At 51.3% G+C, this 17,659-nt stretch overlaps 1 protein-coding gene across 2 annotated transcripts in view; it reads left to right on the top strand.

Annotated features, from left to right (window-relative positions):
* GRIK3 (glutamate ionotropic receptor kainate type subunit 3) overlaps positions 1 to 17,659 on the top strand; it is a gene marked incomplete at both ends in the record, with an annotated part of 190,135 nt that overhangs the window by 153,097 nt on the left and 19,379 nt on the right. For both annotated transcript variants that reach the window (XM_081088050.1, XM_081088051.1), the window contains 2 exons: positions 7,581 to 7,784; positions 15,846 to 16,069. In XM_081088050.1, coding sequence (XP_080944176.1) covers positions 7,581 to 7,784; positions 15,846 to 16,069 — 428 coding nt within the window. The remainder of the gene's footprint in view (positions 1 to 7,580; positions 7,785 to 15,845; positions 16,070 to 17,659) is intronic.

The following is a 17,659-nucleotide window of genomic DNA, read 5'->3' on the forward strand; positions in this document are numbered from 1 at the left end:
TGGAAGAAAGGAAGTTGACCTGATGTCTGAACCAGGACTTGGGTCTACCTCTTCCACCTCAGTCCCCTGAGCAAAGGCCCTCCCGCTGGTCTCCCCTGCCCTATTACTCTTGGCAACAGTCACTCTACCTGCCGTCCTCCCTCCATTCCCAGACTGAATAGTGCCACCTTCCTCTGATCATTTCAACCTAAGGAGTGGCTTTGGGCGTCTGCTGGAGTCTCTGTACTCTGGAGCTCAGCCTCCAGCATGACCAGAGGCTCAGGACCCACCCTCTCAGGACACAGAGCTGCTCTGGGGGCCCACGCCAGGCAATGGTGGGGGGAGGCAGCCCAGGCATAGCCTGGTGGATTCTGACCAAAGAGCCTTTGAGGACAATTCTCGCCCTGGTCAGCTTCTCTTTATAATAAAGCCAGATATTTACAAGGGCCATGTGGTAAGATCATTCTCTATAAAACAAGCCAATAAAAGCACTCTGTTTAGAGTGCATAGATAAAGTAAGGCTGCACACCATACTGGTCCTTCCCTACAGGGCTCCTGCAGGCTGGCCACACCCACCTCCCACCGGAGGCAGCTCAGCCCGGATGGTGCTATGTCTTCCCTCTGGTGGGATTCGCCTGCAGTGTGCTTGGTAGCTGGGTGGTGGGTACCACGGAGCGGGAAAGGATGTAAACCCCATCCTCCCAGGAGGCCCAGTGAGCAGCAGACACCAGGGGTACCATCGGCTTCTAGGGAGCAATTGCGGCCTGTGGGTCTCAGCCCCGGTCTCCAGGGTTATGACTGAGAGGATCCATGTTAAGGTGACAGGGACCTAACGGGTTCTGAACAGGCCACTGAACCAGAACGAGAGGACTGGGGAGACACCTCCTCCCACCAATTTGGGGTGAAGCCCCCCGGCATCTTCTTCTGACAACTGTATTTCCTGCCTGCCTGCCTTTACTGATCGACTTTTTGTTAACTAGAAAATATGTAAAAATTAGACTTTAAAACCAGTAAGTCCCAAGGTCTCATTAGGAACAGGGGAAATTTTGTTAAAAAGAAAAAATACACAAAACTCTAAAAGATTAAAAAGAGCAAAGAGATTAGAGTGAAGACTGATGAGCAATTAAAGGAATACTGATGTGGATAAAAATATAAAAAATAAAAGGAGATTGGAAAGAGAACAAAATAAAAAGGTTAAAAGGAAAATAGTAAAGGGAAAAATGAAAAGGAACGCTATCAAGGAAGATGAAAAGGGAAAATAAATAATTAACACTCCAGCTAGACATGGTAAGAAATGTAAATCCCGAATGTCAGGAAGCAAAAGGATAAAAGTGTGACAAAGCTAAAATATAAAAGGGTAAAAATGAAATAATAAGAAGGTGGTAAAAGATTAAAAGCAGAGCTGCATGGAACGTGAGCTATCAATAAATAAGGCTCTTTTCACACGACAAGATTAAAAAAGGTGAAACTAGTATTGCTTTGAGAAATTAGGAGAGGTGATAAATGAGCTAAGATGACTCAGGCTCAAAACAATATTCTAGCGGGCTGAGGGGCGCTACAGATAATACACCAAAATGATGCAAAACCCACCTTGAAAGACACAGGGTTCTCTTATTAAAATGGCAGCAGCCTGGTTTCAAGGGCAGAAGTCCCTTCGGCAAGGCCACGAGGGATTTTTCTACCCTAGCAGAGACCAAATCCAGCAGATGTCCCCTTTCTTCCCGAAGTTTCTTGGTCAGTACCTGAAGCTTCTTGGAAAGCTGCAGACCTATTTGTACTCAGCGGCTCACCAGAGGCCCCTCCCGCCTGCAGCATCCGCTGGCTCCCAGGCTCCCAGGGACAGGGAAGGAGAGAAGCCCCTCTTGGCCCACAGCCTGGACACAGCTCCATCGGTCCCACTGCCACTCATCCAGGCCAACATGAGCCTCCCAGCCCTTTGGGACAAGCAGTGTGAGCAGGACAGGGCCAAGACTGTGTGATGATGGTTAAGAGCCCAGAACTGTGGGTTTGAGTCCTGGCTTGACTGTTCATGAGCTCTGTGACCTGGAAAATCATTTAACCATCCTGTGCCTCAGTTTCCCAACTGGAAAAGAGTGGTGGTAATGATTGTACCTACTTCCTAGAGTTGAGAGGAGTAATGATTATTAAGTACAAATGGCACAGAGTGCGCACTAAGTGATAGCTACTGTTGTTCTTAATTCATATTATTATTGAGTACAAATCCAGTCCCCAGGAGGCGCGGGCTTATTACAGTATTCCACAGGGCTTTATGACGGGCAGAATGACAGTTCTAGAGAAAACCTCTGCTTCTGTCCCTGAGCCTCGCTGCAGACTGACCCCTGACCACGGTCACAGAGGTTATCTCTAGCACAGGGTGCATTATAAACTTTGAACTTGCACTTGAATGCCTTCCAGACCCGGTGGGCATTCCCTGGCTCTCCATAGACCCCACCACCCTCTATTGTTTACATGTGGATGCCTCTTATCTAGTTGTTTCCTGACTGGCCCCAGAAGGCGAGGCCCTCATAGCTTTAGTCTCATAGCTCTAATCTCCTACCTATAGGTAAAACTCCAGGTCCCAGCCACCACCTCATCTTCTGCCTTGGCCAACATCTGAGCTCCTGTCCCTGACACCATGATTATTCCCTAGCCCTGGCCCCGTGGCCTTGACCTCTCACATGGCTGCTAACCCAAATGTCCTTCCTCAGAGTCTTCCAAGAGACTGAGATGCCCACTCCCACACAGGACTAGTCTGAAGACCTAGAGCTGGCCCAGACCTTCCAGAGACTGTACCAGAAAGTCTCGGTGTGGCTCGCATGTCCCCGACCTGAGGTGCCCCAGGCTTGAGCTCTTTGGGGCAGCTGTGCCAGTTGTGGGCAGAGGCCCAGCCCTAGCTGCTCTGGCTGAAAACCCAGCCCTGTGCTTTGGCAGCCTGAAAGCAGGGCCAGCATCACCCGCTGAGAGCACTGGGCCCCTGCCCTTCTGGAAGTGTGTTGCCAGGGCAACAATGCTTTGAGTGACAGGCAGGTAAAAGCAAGAGTACAGGAAGATCCGACTGTTTGCCCCTCATGAACAGGGCTGGCCCTGAGACCTCTAGAATCTTGATGTGGCTGAAGGCAGCATCTCTGTGTGTGCTACCTTCTCCCTATCCGAGAGCCCAGGATTAGTTGCTAGGGACACCTTAGCCTGGACACAAACGGGCAGAACCCTGACCCCACCCTCTCTGGTCCCTCCTTGCTGCAGGCAGCCTTCCTCATTCCTGAGGCCAAAGCGGCTGCAGCAGGAGCCTGGAAGCCTGCCCTCCCGCCCGCTCCCTGCCCAGCCCCTGCCTCTGTCCTGGTTCAGCTCTTCCATGAATTCATGAAAAATTCATCCACCCAAACCTCAGCTCACACACTGCGAAAACACGCCCAACTCATTCCCGGGGCCCTGCTTTTGAAGGTTCAGTGTTCTTTTGGCTGCTGAAGTGAGCAGCCGTGTCAGTATGCACATCAGCACGTGTGTGGGTGTGGGACCGTATGCACGGGTGTCTGGATATGGGTGTCTGGTTACGGGTGTATGTGTGCCGTGTGCACATCGTGACCCACATAGACTCAGTGGCCAGGCAGGCAGACCGTGGTCTCCAGCAGCTGGAGAGAAGGAAGGCCGGGATGTGGGCTGGGAGAACCATCCCAGGCCAGGGACCACTCCAGCGCCACCCCCCGACCCCCCCCCCCGCCCCCTGCAGCGAGGGCAGGACACCCAGTACTCTGTCCTGGTTTTAATGGGCAGAACCAAGGCCTTGGGTCCAGGGTCCTTGGCCTCTTTGTCCGAGCAGGGCTAGGCAGACAGAATATTTGAGAATGTGGTGTGTTTGTGCCAATGGCATGGTGTGCACATCTGTGCACATTCTGTGTGGGTAGTGTATGTACATGTGTGTGGATAGCACCTAAGTCAGAAAGGAGAATGGGAACATAGTTGTTAGGCAGTTGACCCCTGGATCCTCCCCCAAAGGCCCCTCTTCTAACTCCACAGGTCCTATCTCCGGGAGAAGCTTAGCACAGGGCCCGGCTCTCACGTCGGTATAAGTGATCGGAGACAAACTAGACTAAGAGCCCTGGCAACGAAAAGTCAGAAAGGTTACTTTTCTGGACCTCTGTTTCCTGTGACTTGTTGAAGAGAAATATTACCCCTGCTCCTTTAGCCGTGCTCCCAAAGCAATAGGAGAGCGTGAAGTTATGAAATTGAGGGCACCTTCACCGAGCAATCGATTAGCAGCCCAGAGAGCTTGTGAATTGGCTGTCTGGACATTTGCAGTAATAAATTGTGAAATAGTCCATGAATAAGTAGTTGGCGGAGTTCAGAATTACCCCCTAGGAAATGTTGAGGTCTAGAGACACATTACCAAGGCGAGCACCATTTTAATGCTCTGGGCTTTGGCTGTTAAATATGTATGCCATCCGCAAAGCACTTCCCAAAATTAATGGCATTTTACAGCTGCTCCGAAGGCAGCGTATTTATATGGAGATGTATAGATTGGGGGCTGTAGTGGCTTCACAAATGAAGTGCTAATTTTAGAGGATAGAGCCGGGAGGGGCGGGCATGGAGAGAGGGTCAGGAAGTGAGCTACCTGGGGCCCTTCCCAAAATGGATTTCCGCTGCCAGCTACAATTTTTAACCTTTGGTGACATTGGGCATGGTCTCTAGGCTAGAAAGGTCACTGTGGTAACAGGCCACCCAGTGCACAGAAAGAAGATAATAATTATATTAACAACTAGAGGCCAGATGCACGAAATTTGTGCAAGAGGCTTGACTCTCACAGCCGTGGAGGTTTGCCTTGGCCCTCGCAGCCCTGGCTTCATCTGGAAGGTCGTCCAGAAGGACGTTCGGCTGCTTGGTTAATTAGCATATTATGCTTTTATTATTATAGATAATAATAATAATGGCAACTTCCATTTGCCAGGCACTGTCCTAATTGCTTTTCATAGTTTAACTCCTTTAATCCTCATTACAACCCGATACAGTAGGTTCTACTGTTATCCCCATTTTACAGAAGGAGGTGCATAGTTCCTGGGAATCTAGTGTGGTTGGTGACCCCCTGGGAAAGATGGCACTTTCTCTCCAGTTATTTTCTGGGGCCAACAATAGGGCCACCAGGTATGTGGGCCAGTTTGTTCACTGCACAAGAGCATCTGACCAGAAGGATAAGTTGGGCCTGAAACTGGCCCCACCCCCATGCCAGGGTTCCAGACAGCACCTTCCCTGAGACTAATTAGCACAAAAGGTGATGTGTGCACTAGCCAACGTCGCCTTTCCTCCAGGTAGCCCCAGCACCTTCTCCCATACCTGCACCTTCTCCACACCCCTGGATTCCATTCTCCAATCTTGTGATCTGCCCACTTGGTTGGAGGGTGGGGACAGGCAGTACTGAGGTTGAGCGTGGCGCCTCGCCAAAGGACCCAGCTTCCACCCGATTAGACTGAGAAGTAGTTTTCTCAGAATCCCTGGAGAGACAGGAACCTCTTAGGGACTCAGACACTCCCAGCTCTTTCTCTGAAGCACCCCGAAGGACTGTTGAAATCTAGAGTAAATCAGCCATGGGGTGGGGTGGGGTTTGAAAGGCAGTGTGGCCGGGGACCCAGAGCCAGAGGATCAAGCCCACCTGTAACAGCGGGAGCCTGGCAAGAGGTTGCTGGTGGGTTTCTGCACCCAAGGGCCTCCGATGAGGGTCTTTGCTTGAGCCTTTCATTGCTGACCCCACTCCAGAGGCCCACATGTCAGAGGCATGGCCACACCAATTGAGAGAATGATGAGATACCTTTGTATCACGTGTGTGTCCTTCTTGTGGGCTTGTGTTCATAAGATTTTTCAATACACATGCATTCTTTCAGCTAGTGGGCTAGTGAGGAATATCACCCATCAGCTGAAGGTTTGGGACACTCCGACATTTGGGGGTGCCGAGATGGCTTTGGAGAAGGTTAAGGCCTAGAAAGAAGCTGGAAGATTGGAACAGAATTCCGTCAGACTTCAGTTCAACCCCTGGGCAACCTTGGGCAACTTATTGACCTTCTCTGGGACTCAGTTTCCGTATCTATCAAATGGGGACACTGTCATCTACCTCGTAAGATTGTGAGGCTTAAATCAAACAGCCTGTGAGAAAGAGTTGAAATTAGTGCTTGGTGTATGTACAGCAGGAAGGCCGAGACATGTTGAGTGCTAAGCCTTCAGCTCATTCACCACAGACGCCGGATGGAGATGTGTAAGTGAAGCTGGGTAGGTGGGACCAGCAGAAACAAACTGGCATGGAAGACTGGACTCTGGGACACTGTATGGTCCTGGACTCCGACACGTCGGATCCCAAGTTCCCCACTCTGTGTCTCTCAGGCTGGACGAGGCCAACAGCTACTCCCACTATTTTCCCTGCCTCTTCTCCCTGTTATTCTTGGCAGGGCTGCCAGGCGGCTGTTTCTAAGTGAGAAACCAGAGCCATGCTCTGTTCAAAGCCCTTCACTGACTCCCCATCACCAGGGAGGGAGGGAGCCTGACATGGGACAGCTGTCACCTGTGCTCTGGCCCCATCGCTACCTTCCGAGGACCCCTGCCCTCCAGGGAGAGACCCCTTGGGACTCAGGGCCTCTGACACGATGTGGTGGCTAAGAGCTCAGGCTCGGCGGTTGCACCAACCTGAGTTCAGGTCCTCTCTCTAGAGGACGGCTGAGCTCACCTGTCACTCATCCTAGTGAATTCACCTTCTGCACCTATAAAACGGGATTGTGAGTACCGACCCCTAGAAGGTTGAAATCAAGGTTAAATGAGGCAATATCAGCTACTGCCTTTTGAGCCTCCTGCTCGGCTGGGCCCCCTCCTAGGCCCTCCACCAACACTGTCTCATTTGCTGATTTACGAGTGCCCCACACGTCAACAAACAAATGCAAGCTATCGCGGTTATCAGGAGTCACTCACCTGGCAGATCCGGACTCTGGGGACTGAGATCCTTGGAAAGAGAGCGGTATCAGGGAGCATGTAGATCTAATCTTTTAAATGGGAGCTGGGAGAGACGGCAGGGGAGATGCCTGATGACAGCAGTGTGCACACTTGGGCCAGCATCCTAATCCCCGGAGGGCTTCTTACAACACAGGTCGCCAGCCCCGGCCCCACCCTGAGTGTCTGGGTCAGTGGTCTGGGTGGGGCCTGAGAATGTGTAATTCTGAGAAGCTCCCAGGTGATGGTGATGCTGCTGGTCTGGGGACCACACTCAGAACCACAGGCCTGTGTTGAGGGTGCAGGAGACAGAGCGTGTGGCTCACAACCAGACGGTTTGGAGTTCAAATACCTAGTCCACTGCTTCCTAGCTCTGGAACCATTGGACAGTTAATCAGTAAATACCACCTGAGCCCCCTCGTCTTGCCAGGGATACCCATAGGTGGCCATCCGGGAGGCACAACGTCGGCTCTCAGGCAATGTACTTTTCCTCCCTGACTTAGCAGGCCTCCATCTAAGCCGCCCAGAGGAATATTTTAAAAGACAGGAGCAGAGGTTTCAGCCCAAGCTCTCCAGCCCCAGCAGCCGGCCTCCCCCAACCCACTCAGCCTTCCTCAGCTCCTCTCCTGTCTGCCCTGCAGGAGGAGCCCTTTGTCATGTTCCGGAAGTCTGACAGGACCCTGTTTGGGAATGACCGGTTCGAGGGCTACTGCATTGACCTGCTCAAGGAACTGGCCCACATCCTGGGCTTCTCCTACGAGATCCGGCTGGTGGAGGACGGCAAGTACGGGGCGCAGGACGACAAGGGCCAGTGGAACGGCATGATCAAGGAGCTCATTGACCATGTAAGTGGGGCTGAGGACCCCCTGGAAGGCTTGGCTAAGTCCCGTTGGCACATCAGGGTGGGGTATCTGGCAGACAAGGGCCCTGGGGGCAGGAGAAATGGAGTCACAGGCTGTGGGGAGGGAGGAGTGAGGAGCTCCCTCTGGCCTGCCTTGTTCATGCTCCCAACTCCCAGATACTCCCCTCCATGTAAGCACACACACACACCGGCCCATCCCACTCAGAGCCATTCCCACCAGAGTCTTTGATGAGCTGCCTTCTGTTCCTTTAAGAGCTACCAAAGGATGTCCCAGCCATGTGGGTGAGCTGGCATGCAGAGCACCTCCCCACACCCTGGATGCCGAGACAGATCCTTCACTGTCCTGAGTGACTTTGGGTCCAGTGGGCAGACGGGTGGTCCAGGGAGCCCAGGACTGGGATGAAGGGATGAGCAAGGCTCAGCTGGGAGGTACCAAGGAGTCAGATTCATACTCAGTCTGAGATGGGAGAGGACCCAGGGGAACAAGGAACAGCAGCAACAGACGGAACTTTTGAGAGAGGAATGAGCAGGTGATGGGAGGGCACTGGGTTTCTGGGACACTGGGGGGAAGATGAAGAAAATCCAGTCTAGGGGCACCACAGTCAGGGGAGTCAGGAGGCCCTGGGTTCAAATCCCGTTTCCTCATTCGTTGGCTATGTAAACAGGAATGTCACTGGACTTCTCCAGTGGCTTCCTTCTCTGTCAATGGGTGTAATCCTCCCTCCTTCTAGAATTGTTGATACAGGGCATGAAGTACTAGGTGCAGGGCCTGCCCACAGCCAGCCCTCAGGACACACATCACCATGGTTAGGAGCCCAGGCTGTGGACCGCTGGGCCAAGGTTCAAGTCCTGGCTTTACCAGTTGATAGATGAGCAACAGGTAAGTTCATCAACATCACTGAGCCTCAATTTCTTCACTTCTAAAAGGGAGTAATCAGCAACTACCGTAGCTCCTACAATTGTTGCGGCAATAAATGAGGCACCACTTATACAGGCTCACCTGGCACATACATTACCTGCCTTCCAGCTCAGGGCCCTCCACTCTCCAGAAGCGTTCTTGATCAAAGGTCTGCTAAGGAAGGCAAGAACCTGATCTGTACTAAACCCCTTATGTTCCTTCTCTCCTTTATCCTGACATGGCAGTGAGGTAGGGACTGTTGCCACCACCCCTGGTACAGACCGGGAAGCTGAGGCAGAGGGAGGTGAAGGCCCCACGGTAACCCATCATTAGAGGCCCTCCACTTCCGAAGCCCTGTGCTCTGACCTCTGCAAAGAGCTGGGGCAGAGGGAGGCTCATGCAGTTGGTCTTTGCAACGTGAAAAGTACCAGCCAAAGGGATTATTCTCACTTTGCCTCTCAGGGCAGGGCAGGCAGCAGCAGGGCCTCATTAGTCTTCCTGCCCCTGTTGGAGGGGCTGCCACATGGGGACCTTGGAGGTTGGAGCGGGGTGGGGGGATGGGGGGCGGAGGCTGGAGCTCAGAGCAAGAAGGCTCCGGCAGAGCGTGACCGTTTCCTGGGCCCCAGGAAGTAACCCCCAGGGAAGGCTGATGGGAGCGGCTAATGGTAGAGAACATGAACTCCACTGGGCTTGATTCCCACTCTGCCACTTATTAGCTGTGTGTTCCTGGACAAGTTCCTTAACCTCTCTGTGCCTCAGTTTCCTCCTCTGTACAATGGGAGTGATAATAATAGAACCTCCCGCCAGAAGGCTGCTGTGAGGACTAAGTTCACACATAGTTGGCACTGTGTCAGTTATTTGCTCTTATTTTTTTTTATTATTTTTTTTTACTGAGGCTGGGGAGGGGGCTTCAGGAAGTCCCATGATCTCCCTGAGCTCATGACCTAACTCACTGAGAATAACCTTACCTGCCCTGCCTTCTTCCCAGCTGGTTGTGCTGCTCCTCAGAGACAACTGCCAGGGAAGCAGCTCCCAAGTTGTGGAATTCATTCTAAACGGAAGGGTGTGGTGTTGTCACTGTTGTTAGTAATAACTGTAATTATTATGGAAATTAGTCAGCAGGGCCCAGAGGCATCTCCATTATGGAGCCCTGTACACTTGTGAGCAGGGCTGTGGAGTGGGGGCTTTCAGTGGTTCCGAGCCTGCTGTTTGCAGAGGTGAGCTGGGCAGGGGAGGAAGACTGATCACGTGGAGAGGAAGCCACATGTGGAAGTGAGCAGGGCAGAGGCTGGTCTTGTCACTACAATCTCCAGCAGTCAGAGAGCTCTGAAGAGCTGTTTGCAAGCGGGTGGGTCAGAAAATCCCGCAGCAGCCAGACCTTCCCAAGTTGACCCTTGGCTAGAGAAAGAAGGAGGCCTCATCCATGGCCCCCGGGCAGCCCCGTCTCCATGGAGGCCATAGGCTCTGATGGGACATGCAGGTGACCTTGTTAAACCAGAGTCCCTACAACTGATGAGTCCATTAATCCTAGCTTGGTGCCAATTTTAATATCACCATAACCATTTATTAGTGTCGTCAGATAATTAGTCTTCTCACTAGCTCATAGAAAACGTGGTAAAGGCTCGGCAATGTTATTACTTTCTTATTAGGGATCTGATCGTAGACGTAAAAATGATGAATGCTAACTTTGCAAGGATCTGCCCCAGAGGCCCATTTGGAGGCCCTGGGTGGAGCCTCCGACCAGCAGGACTTAAGAAGTCCTTCCCTGACACCCTGCTCACCTCTGTCCCATGCCACATGGCCTCCCAGGAGCCAGGGTTGTGGAGGAAGATGGGGCACCTGGAGAGTGCCCCCCCAAACGCACTCACCTTCCCCCAAGTCACCTCCAACTATGGGAACAACAAGTGCAATCACCCCATCCATCATTCCATCTCTCTCTCTCTCTCTCTCATCATCATCATCATCATCATCATCATCATCATCATCATCACTGGTGTCAGGCCACGACCCCATCACCCATTATTATGTCTTCTACCTTGAAACCAGGAACCGGATCGAAGTCCTGGCCTGCATGCATTGGTGTCGGAAGGGTTCTCAAACCCCTGTTTGTGTGGCCAGGAAAGGCTCTGCCAAGCCACCTCCTTCAGGCTGGGGCAATGCACTTTGAAGCAAGGCATGCTGGGAGCTCACCTGGGGCAGGTCAGAATCCTGAACGGGACAGGGCATTTGAAGGTAGGGAATATGGATGGACTGCAAAGGTGGACTCTTATTGGCAGCCAGATTGATCAGAGCTCTGGAGAAGCTCAGTATCTGCCTGAGGATGACCAGTAAGCAGGTGAGGAATTCAGGAAGGACTTGGCCGCATTGAGGTTCACCACAGAACTGTCAGCTGCTAGAGACCAGCCTGGGAAAGGCCTGAAAACAGCCTGGCAAGGGTGAAGGTTCAGACAACCAAGTTCAAGAAAAGACAAGGTGCAAGGTAGCAATAGAGCTTCAGGGGTGAAGGAGGTATTGGAGGGAAACTGAGGTCAGAGAGAGCCCCCGGACCACGCTTATACTCCTGAGGCTCATCTGTCCCTTCATTCATTCCACAAAACTTCCAGGAGCAAAGTCTCAGCCTGGACTCCTGGAGGGCAGAGCTTGAGGCATAGGCTCAGATGCCACTGCTTAGTAACAGGGTGTGATGCTGGCAGAGAGTGACAGGCAGGAAAGTGGAGCAGGAGGGAGGGGAAGCCAATAGGAGGACACATTACTGAGCCATTGCCACTGAGTACAACTAATGGCTAGATCCACAAGTCTGCGCTCCAGAAAAGCCTTGCAAAATGTGTCTCAGGACCATCTCTTGGAGTGAGGGGAACAGGCTTATTAACTGACTCCTGACTCCCATGCATTTCTGGGCTTGGCATGGAGGCATGGGAGCCAATCGGGACCCTACAGCAGTGTCCCTGGGAAGTCATGGGGGCAAGAAGGGCCCAGGTGGCAGGAGGTGAGATGCTGTCAGCTTGTACCTGTGTGAGGTTAGTCACAGCTGGAAGGTCTGTTCCAAGCACCCATGCCATGCCAGACCTGGACGGTGACTAGAGATGCGGGAGTAACTGAATCAATGGAACACGCTGACCTCCTGCCAGGACTCAGGAATCAGCCATTCTCCGAGGCCTGGGAAAGACACAGGCTTCATTTCTCACCATCAGGCATCCAGGAGGTCTGTGTGTGAAGCGCAGGCAATGACTCCTCGGTCAACACTTAGGAATTTTCTAGCACCTGTACCCATCTCTTTAGATATAAATGGGCTGTTCCGAAGTTGTCAGTGGCTACAGTGCTGATGGGTAAGTGTGGTGACTGGCTGGTGGGTCATCAGCAGACACCACCTGTGACTCAGTGTCCCCACCCCCGAAAACTGCCATGTGGCAGGCCGTGTGCTGAGCTCCTGAACCTCCGGTGTTCCCATTGATCAAGTTATTCACTTATTCAATAAATTTATTGAGTTAGGTCTCATGCCAGGTGCTGTGAATACACAGCAGGATCCCACTCCTGAGGAACATGGTCAAGTGAGAGAGACACGGCAGGAGGGGTCAACAAATCACCCTTAGGACCGATGAATGTGTTGAAAAGTCAGAGGTTTGAAGGTTATTCAAGGATGTGATTACTATAAATATGAAAGCAAAGACCTTGGACCTTCTTTGAGCCTTAGTTTCCCCTCCATAAAAAATTTGGGGTTGGAGTAGATATTCTCGAAGTTCTCCTGTCCAGCTCTGACATCCTATGGGTTCATGAATCATCCTCAAAGAAAACTTGCATGAGTGGGAGGAACCTGCCAAGATTGGGCCTTTCATTCTGCGTAATGAACTGAAACGGCAAAGGTTTGACATCTTCTCTGCTCTTTCAGGAGAACTTGAACAAAATAATGCCTTTTCCAGGGGAAAAGCACAGATGGTGAAATGTAGCGTTTCTTGCCTTAAACAAAATTGAAGTGGAGAACACCGGCCTTCTTGAAGCGCAAAGGAGAACACACATTAGAATTCCCCATGAAGGAGGTCAGGTTGACCAGTTGTCTTGCTGCTGTAGGCAAAGAATACCAAAGATGTCCCCGCTCCTTAACCCCATTATAGCAGAAAGGAGAAAGGCTGGTGGGGACATTCTGATTGGTTCTTGAGGAAGAAAGGGGGCTCTGGCCCTATGATTGGCTTCCTTGTCAATCCTGAAAATTTTCTAATAGATGGAACAAGCCCTGGCTGCAAACACCTTGATCCCCTCAGTAACTAATGCTCTCATTCAACTTGCCGCCAAAAGCCAAAGGAACATTTGCCTCCATTGACCTTGAAGTTCTTCCCAAGAATCCACTCCAAGCCCCAGAGGCCAGTCCCAGAGACCAGTTCCAAATGCATTCTGAACAATGATGATGACTTTGGGTTCATAGCAGAGCCTCCCCAAAAGCATTGTGTTTTGAAGGGAAAAGTCTCGGGGAGGCCAACTTTGAGAATCAAAAGCCCATTTCAACCCTGTTATGCCAACATTATAGAGGATCCTAGAACTTCAAGATTGAAAGGGACTCTCTAGGGTGCCAGGCCCCATTCCCACCCTACTCAGAGACCTACCCTCATCCCCCAAAAGGGTCTCCCTCTACCATAAGCTCCATGAGAGCAGGGGCTGGGTCTCTTGCTCACCTCTGCATGCCAGGCTGGTGCACAGTAGGTCTTGAGCAAATACGTATCAGTCCCTCTGCACCATCCCAGACAGTTCTCTCTTTTGTTGTGTTCCTGAACTGAGAGGGCTCCAGGGAACTGGGGTGCCTGTTCTTATCTCTGCCTAAGCAAGTTCCAGCCCACACACTCAGAAATGTACAAAAGGAATGTCCCCTGTAAACAATCCTTTGTAATAGGCTCCTCCTCCCTAGCTTTCCCAGGTTCTGAGGTTCATTGAATCCTTGTGCTCCAAGTGTCAATAGTTGGGTGTGGGGGTGCTGTTAGAAGGAGAAATACTGGGGTAAGCAACATCATGAAGCTTTCCCACTGTCCCCAGTCTAGGACATTTGCAAAGCCATTTAGAAGCTGGGATTCCACCCATATCAGTCCTCCCCTCTTTGAAGTCTGATTTCAACTTGGTTCCTGGTTTCTATTCTAGGATTAGTGAAGTCAGAGATAGTGTTAACAGCTGCCATTTAGTAAACAATTTGATTAGGTCCACTTCCCTCTCTGCCTGTATTCCCCAATGCTTGGTGGATCTTATAAATAATGGATGGATGGATGGATGGATGGATGGATGAAGCTGGACCAAGCCAGTGGTTAGCTGCCTAGGGGCATTGCCTTGGGACGGAGTCTCAGAGGTAGCCTCCTGTCAGCTTAGCAAAAGGGTCTTTAGTGCTGGTCTTTAGGACCCCAGCCTCCCTTTCTGTCCTGCCCCATCAGAGGAAGGAAAGTGATAAGTTGGTTCACATTCTAATGTGTAAATATCCACAGAAACCTAAGGAGTAACCCCTCAGAGGGAAACATTATTAATTAACAAATAGTACAGAGGCTGAGATGGGGATTAAAAATTGAGAAATGGAAAAAGTGTATCAGCTACAGTTCCAACTGTGCTTAGAAACTCACAGGTAAATAAGCAGATAAGACAAAAAGTCACATGGCCACACATCCTGCTATTCAAACTGAGTAGGCTAGGATCTTACCACAGGACCGAGCAAAATTGTGGGAGTTTAGAATTGGAGGCTATCAGGGAGGGCTTCTTGGAAGAGGGCACATGTGCAAAGGAATATGGAAAGTGGTAAAAGGCCGCAGGAGAGGGCCTTCTCGACAAGGCACAGTGTGTGCAAAGCGTAGATGTGGTCAACAGGAAGCAATTAAATGGGGCCTCATTTAGAAATAGAGCAGTGGGGTAAGGCTGGACAGAAAGAAATAAAGGATTATAGACTTTTAATTAGGAAAAGCTCAGACCCCAAAAATAGAACTTTAGTTATTTCCTTCAATAAAATTGTGATGGGCTAAGATTTATCAATATCTGAGCATTTCTAGCCTCCCCTTTTCCCCCTCCTTTCTTTCTCTGCTCTCATCCCTCCCCTCCCTAATTAAAGGGGGCTCTGGATTTGCCTGTTTATTTTGTTCCCTACCTTCCCCCTCCAAAGACGGTCCTGTTTTTGCCTAACTGGTTTGGGGGACTTTTAGGATATATAGAATATCTAGAGTGTTGTGAAGCAATCAAGAAGTGGATAGGAACCTTGGCCATTGGTGCTCAGTGGTTGGAGCATCAGTCCGCACACCAAAGGGTCATGGGTTCAATTCCCCATCTAAGGCATGTACCTGTGTTGCAAGTTCAATCCCCGGCCCCAGTCAGGGCATGTGCCAGAGGGAACCAATCAATGTGTCTCTTTCACATCAATGTTTCCCTCTCTCTCCCGCTTCAACCCTCTCTCCCTCCCTCCCTTCCACTCTCCCTAAAAATCAGTGGATAAAATATCCTTGGGTGAGAATTAACCAAAAGAAAAAGAGTGGCCGAAACCGGTTTGGCTCAGTGGATAGAGCGTCGGCCTGCGGACTGAGAGGTCCCAGGTTCGATTCCGGTCAAGGGCATGTACCTGGGTTGCGGGCACATCCCCAGTAGGAGATGTGCAGGAGGCAGCTGATCAATGATTCTCTCTCATCAATGTTTCTAACTCTCTTATCTCTCTCCCTCTCTGTAAAAAATCAATAAAATATATATTTTTTTTTTAAAAAAAAAGAGTGGGTAGGAGAGGAAAACATTTAGATAAGGGTTGTTATGGATTTCGTGTCCTCTTTATGATGTTTGAAAGTCACAAATAAAGAACATGAGTGATCTTTAAATGTTTTTAGGTTATGAACTGTATTTATTTGACAAAGCACCGTTTTTAGACTAGAGCACATGGTTATTGCTTTAATAGGGCTCCATTCTCTGCACGTTTATGCCGCTGTCCTTTTCCTGAAGGTCATGAGCTCTTAGAGAACAGGGTTAAGTTTATCATTGTCTCCCCAGCACCCTGAGAATGGCCTGGCCCAGCAGAAGGGTTCGCAAACATTGACACTAAAGAGTGGTTAAGTAATCCAGGACTCAGGCAACTGACTCCACTCCAAGGAGTATTCTATCCACTGTCAGTCAGAGGCGTTACTCATTGTCTGTCTCTCTCTCCCATTGCAGAAGGCGGACCTGGCCGTGGCCCCCCTGACCATCACCCATGTGCGCGAGAAGGCCATTGACTTCTCCAAGCCCTTCATGACGCTCGGTGTCAGCATCCTCTACCGCAAGCCCAACGGCACCAACCCCAGTGTCTTCTCCTTCCTCAACCCCCTGTCCCCTGACATCTGGATGTATGTGCTGCTCGCCTACCTGGGTGTCAGCTGTGTCCTCTTTGTCATCGCCAGGTAAGGGCAATGCCATGGCCAGAGCTCTGGCCCGAGGTTGGAGGTTTAGGGAGCCAGGCACGTCTCCACTCATCCACTGCTAATGCATGCTCCTCTCTCCTCCTCTAAAGCTCAGATCCCTTTATGACCCTCGGGGAATATGCCACGGCCCCCAAGCTTGAATCCCCCGTCCTTACCCTGCTCTGTGTGTATGACTCTGAGAAGCAGATCTTGCACCCCAGGCCCTATGAGCAGGCTTAGAGAGGCGAACTCACTGCTCAGAGCTGAATCATCTGGGCCGGGCACCCAGTCCTGCAGACCCAGGTGCATTGGGTGGCTGTGCAGGCGGTTTGACACTTGAAAAATAGGACTGTGTCCATTTAACCCAAAACAGCAGGGGTAACAGTACCACACAGATGCACACACATGCACTCATGCAGAAACATGCATACCCACCTGTCTGTAAGGCACACTAGCAGCACCTTGCACATTTGGTTGTTCAAATGGAAGATGCTAGGACATCCTTGTGGTCGATGGTAGAAGGAGATAACAAGGGACGCGTTGAGCTCCGTGTTTACCGAGCATCTAGTGTTTGCCAAGCACCGTGCTCTGTCCGTTACAGCCATTATATTAGTTACGTCTCACAGCCTCCCAGGAAGAGGAGACATCTGAGGCTCAGAAAGGCTCATACTAGCCAAGGTCATCCCAGCAATAAGTGAACTCGGGTCCCCAAGTGTTTTATCTGTGACCCACGTCTCTGGCCACCTGGACATCCGTCCTCTGCCTGGGCCCCAGCTCCCACTCCCCTTCACAGCTGGGCCCTCTGGCCCCTCCCTCCAGACCCCAGCCCAGCCTCTGCCCTGCTTATTTTTTCTCTAAACCCTAACAAGGCACGAAGAGAGACTTCTCTGGAGAGGCAATTTGAGATCCAAGGATTTGGTGTTTCAGCCTTTTTTTCTCCTGGGACTTCTTTGAAAACCTTTCCCCCACCCCACTCCCTTCGCTACCTCCTCCCACACCGAGAGAGACCAAAGGGAAAGATGGTGGGATGAGATTGTCCTGCCTCCAAGCCCTTTGCCGCCTGCCAGCCTGGGGCTGCCTGCCTGCTCAGCCCAGCCCTTGTCTCTCTAATGGTCTAACAAGCCTTTGAAGGCCAGGAGCCACTCTGCAGCTCTTGCCATGCCCTGGAAAACAGCTCAGGTTTTCCAGCATCACTTCTGCCCTTGTGCTGTGCGGCCCCTCTCCCTCCCCTTCCCCTTACCCCTCCCCCTCCCATTCCTGGCCTTTCATCAGCCGCTGGCAGCCAAGCCTGCTTCCCACCACATCCCTCCCGACCAGGACAGTAGGAACCCCCTTCCCAAGGTTAGGCTGGGGAGACTTTTGGGGAGAGACGGGATTTCCAGAACTGCTGGAATGATGACACGGGACACATGAGGTGAGAAGGGAGGAGAGAGGGTCTTGGCCACGGAGCCACGGAGCCACGGACAACACCGTGGTACAATTGTCACACTGTGTAGCACTCACATAGCACAAGTCACATAACGCAACCTGTCGAAATCGTCACAACAGTCCTGTGAGGTGGGTATAATTATCCCCACTTTACAGAAGTAG

The sequence above is a fragment of the Myotis nattereri genome, assembly GCF_964212035.1.
Source record: "Myotis nattereri genome assembly, chromosome: 3".
In the NCBI taxonomy this organism is placed as follows: domain Eukaryota; kingdom Metazoa; phylum Chordata; class Mammalia; order Chiroptera; family Vespertilionidae; genus Myotis; species Myotis nattereri.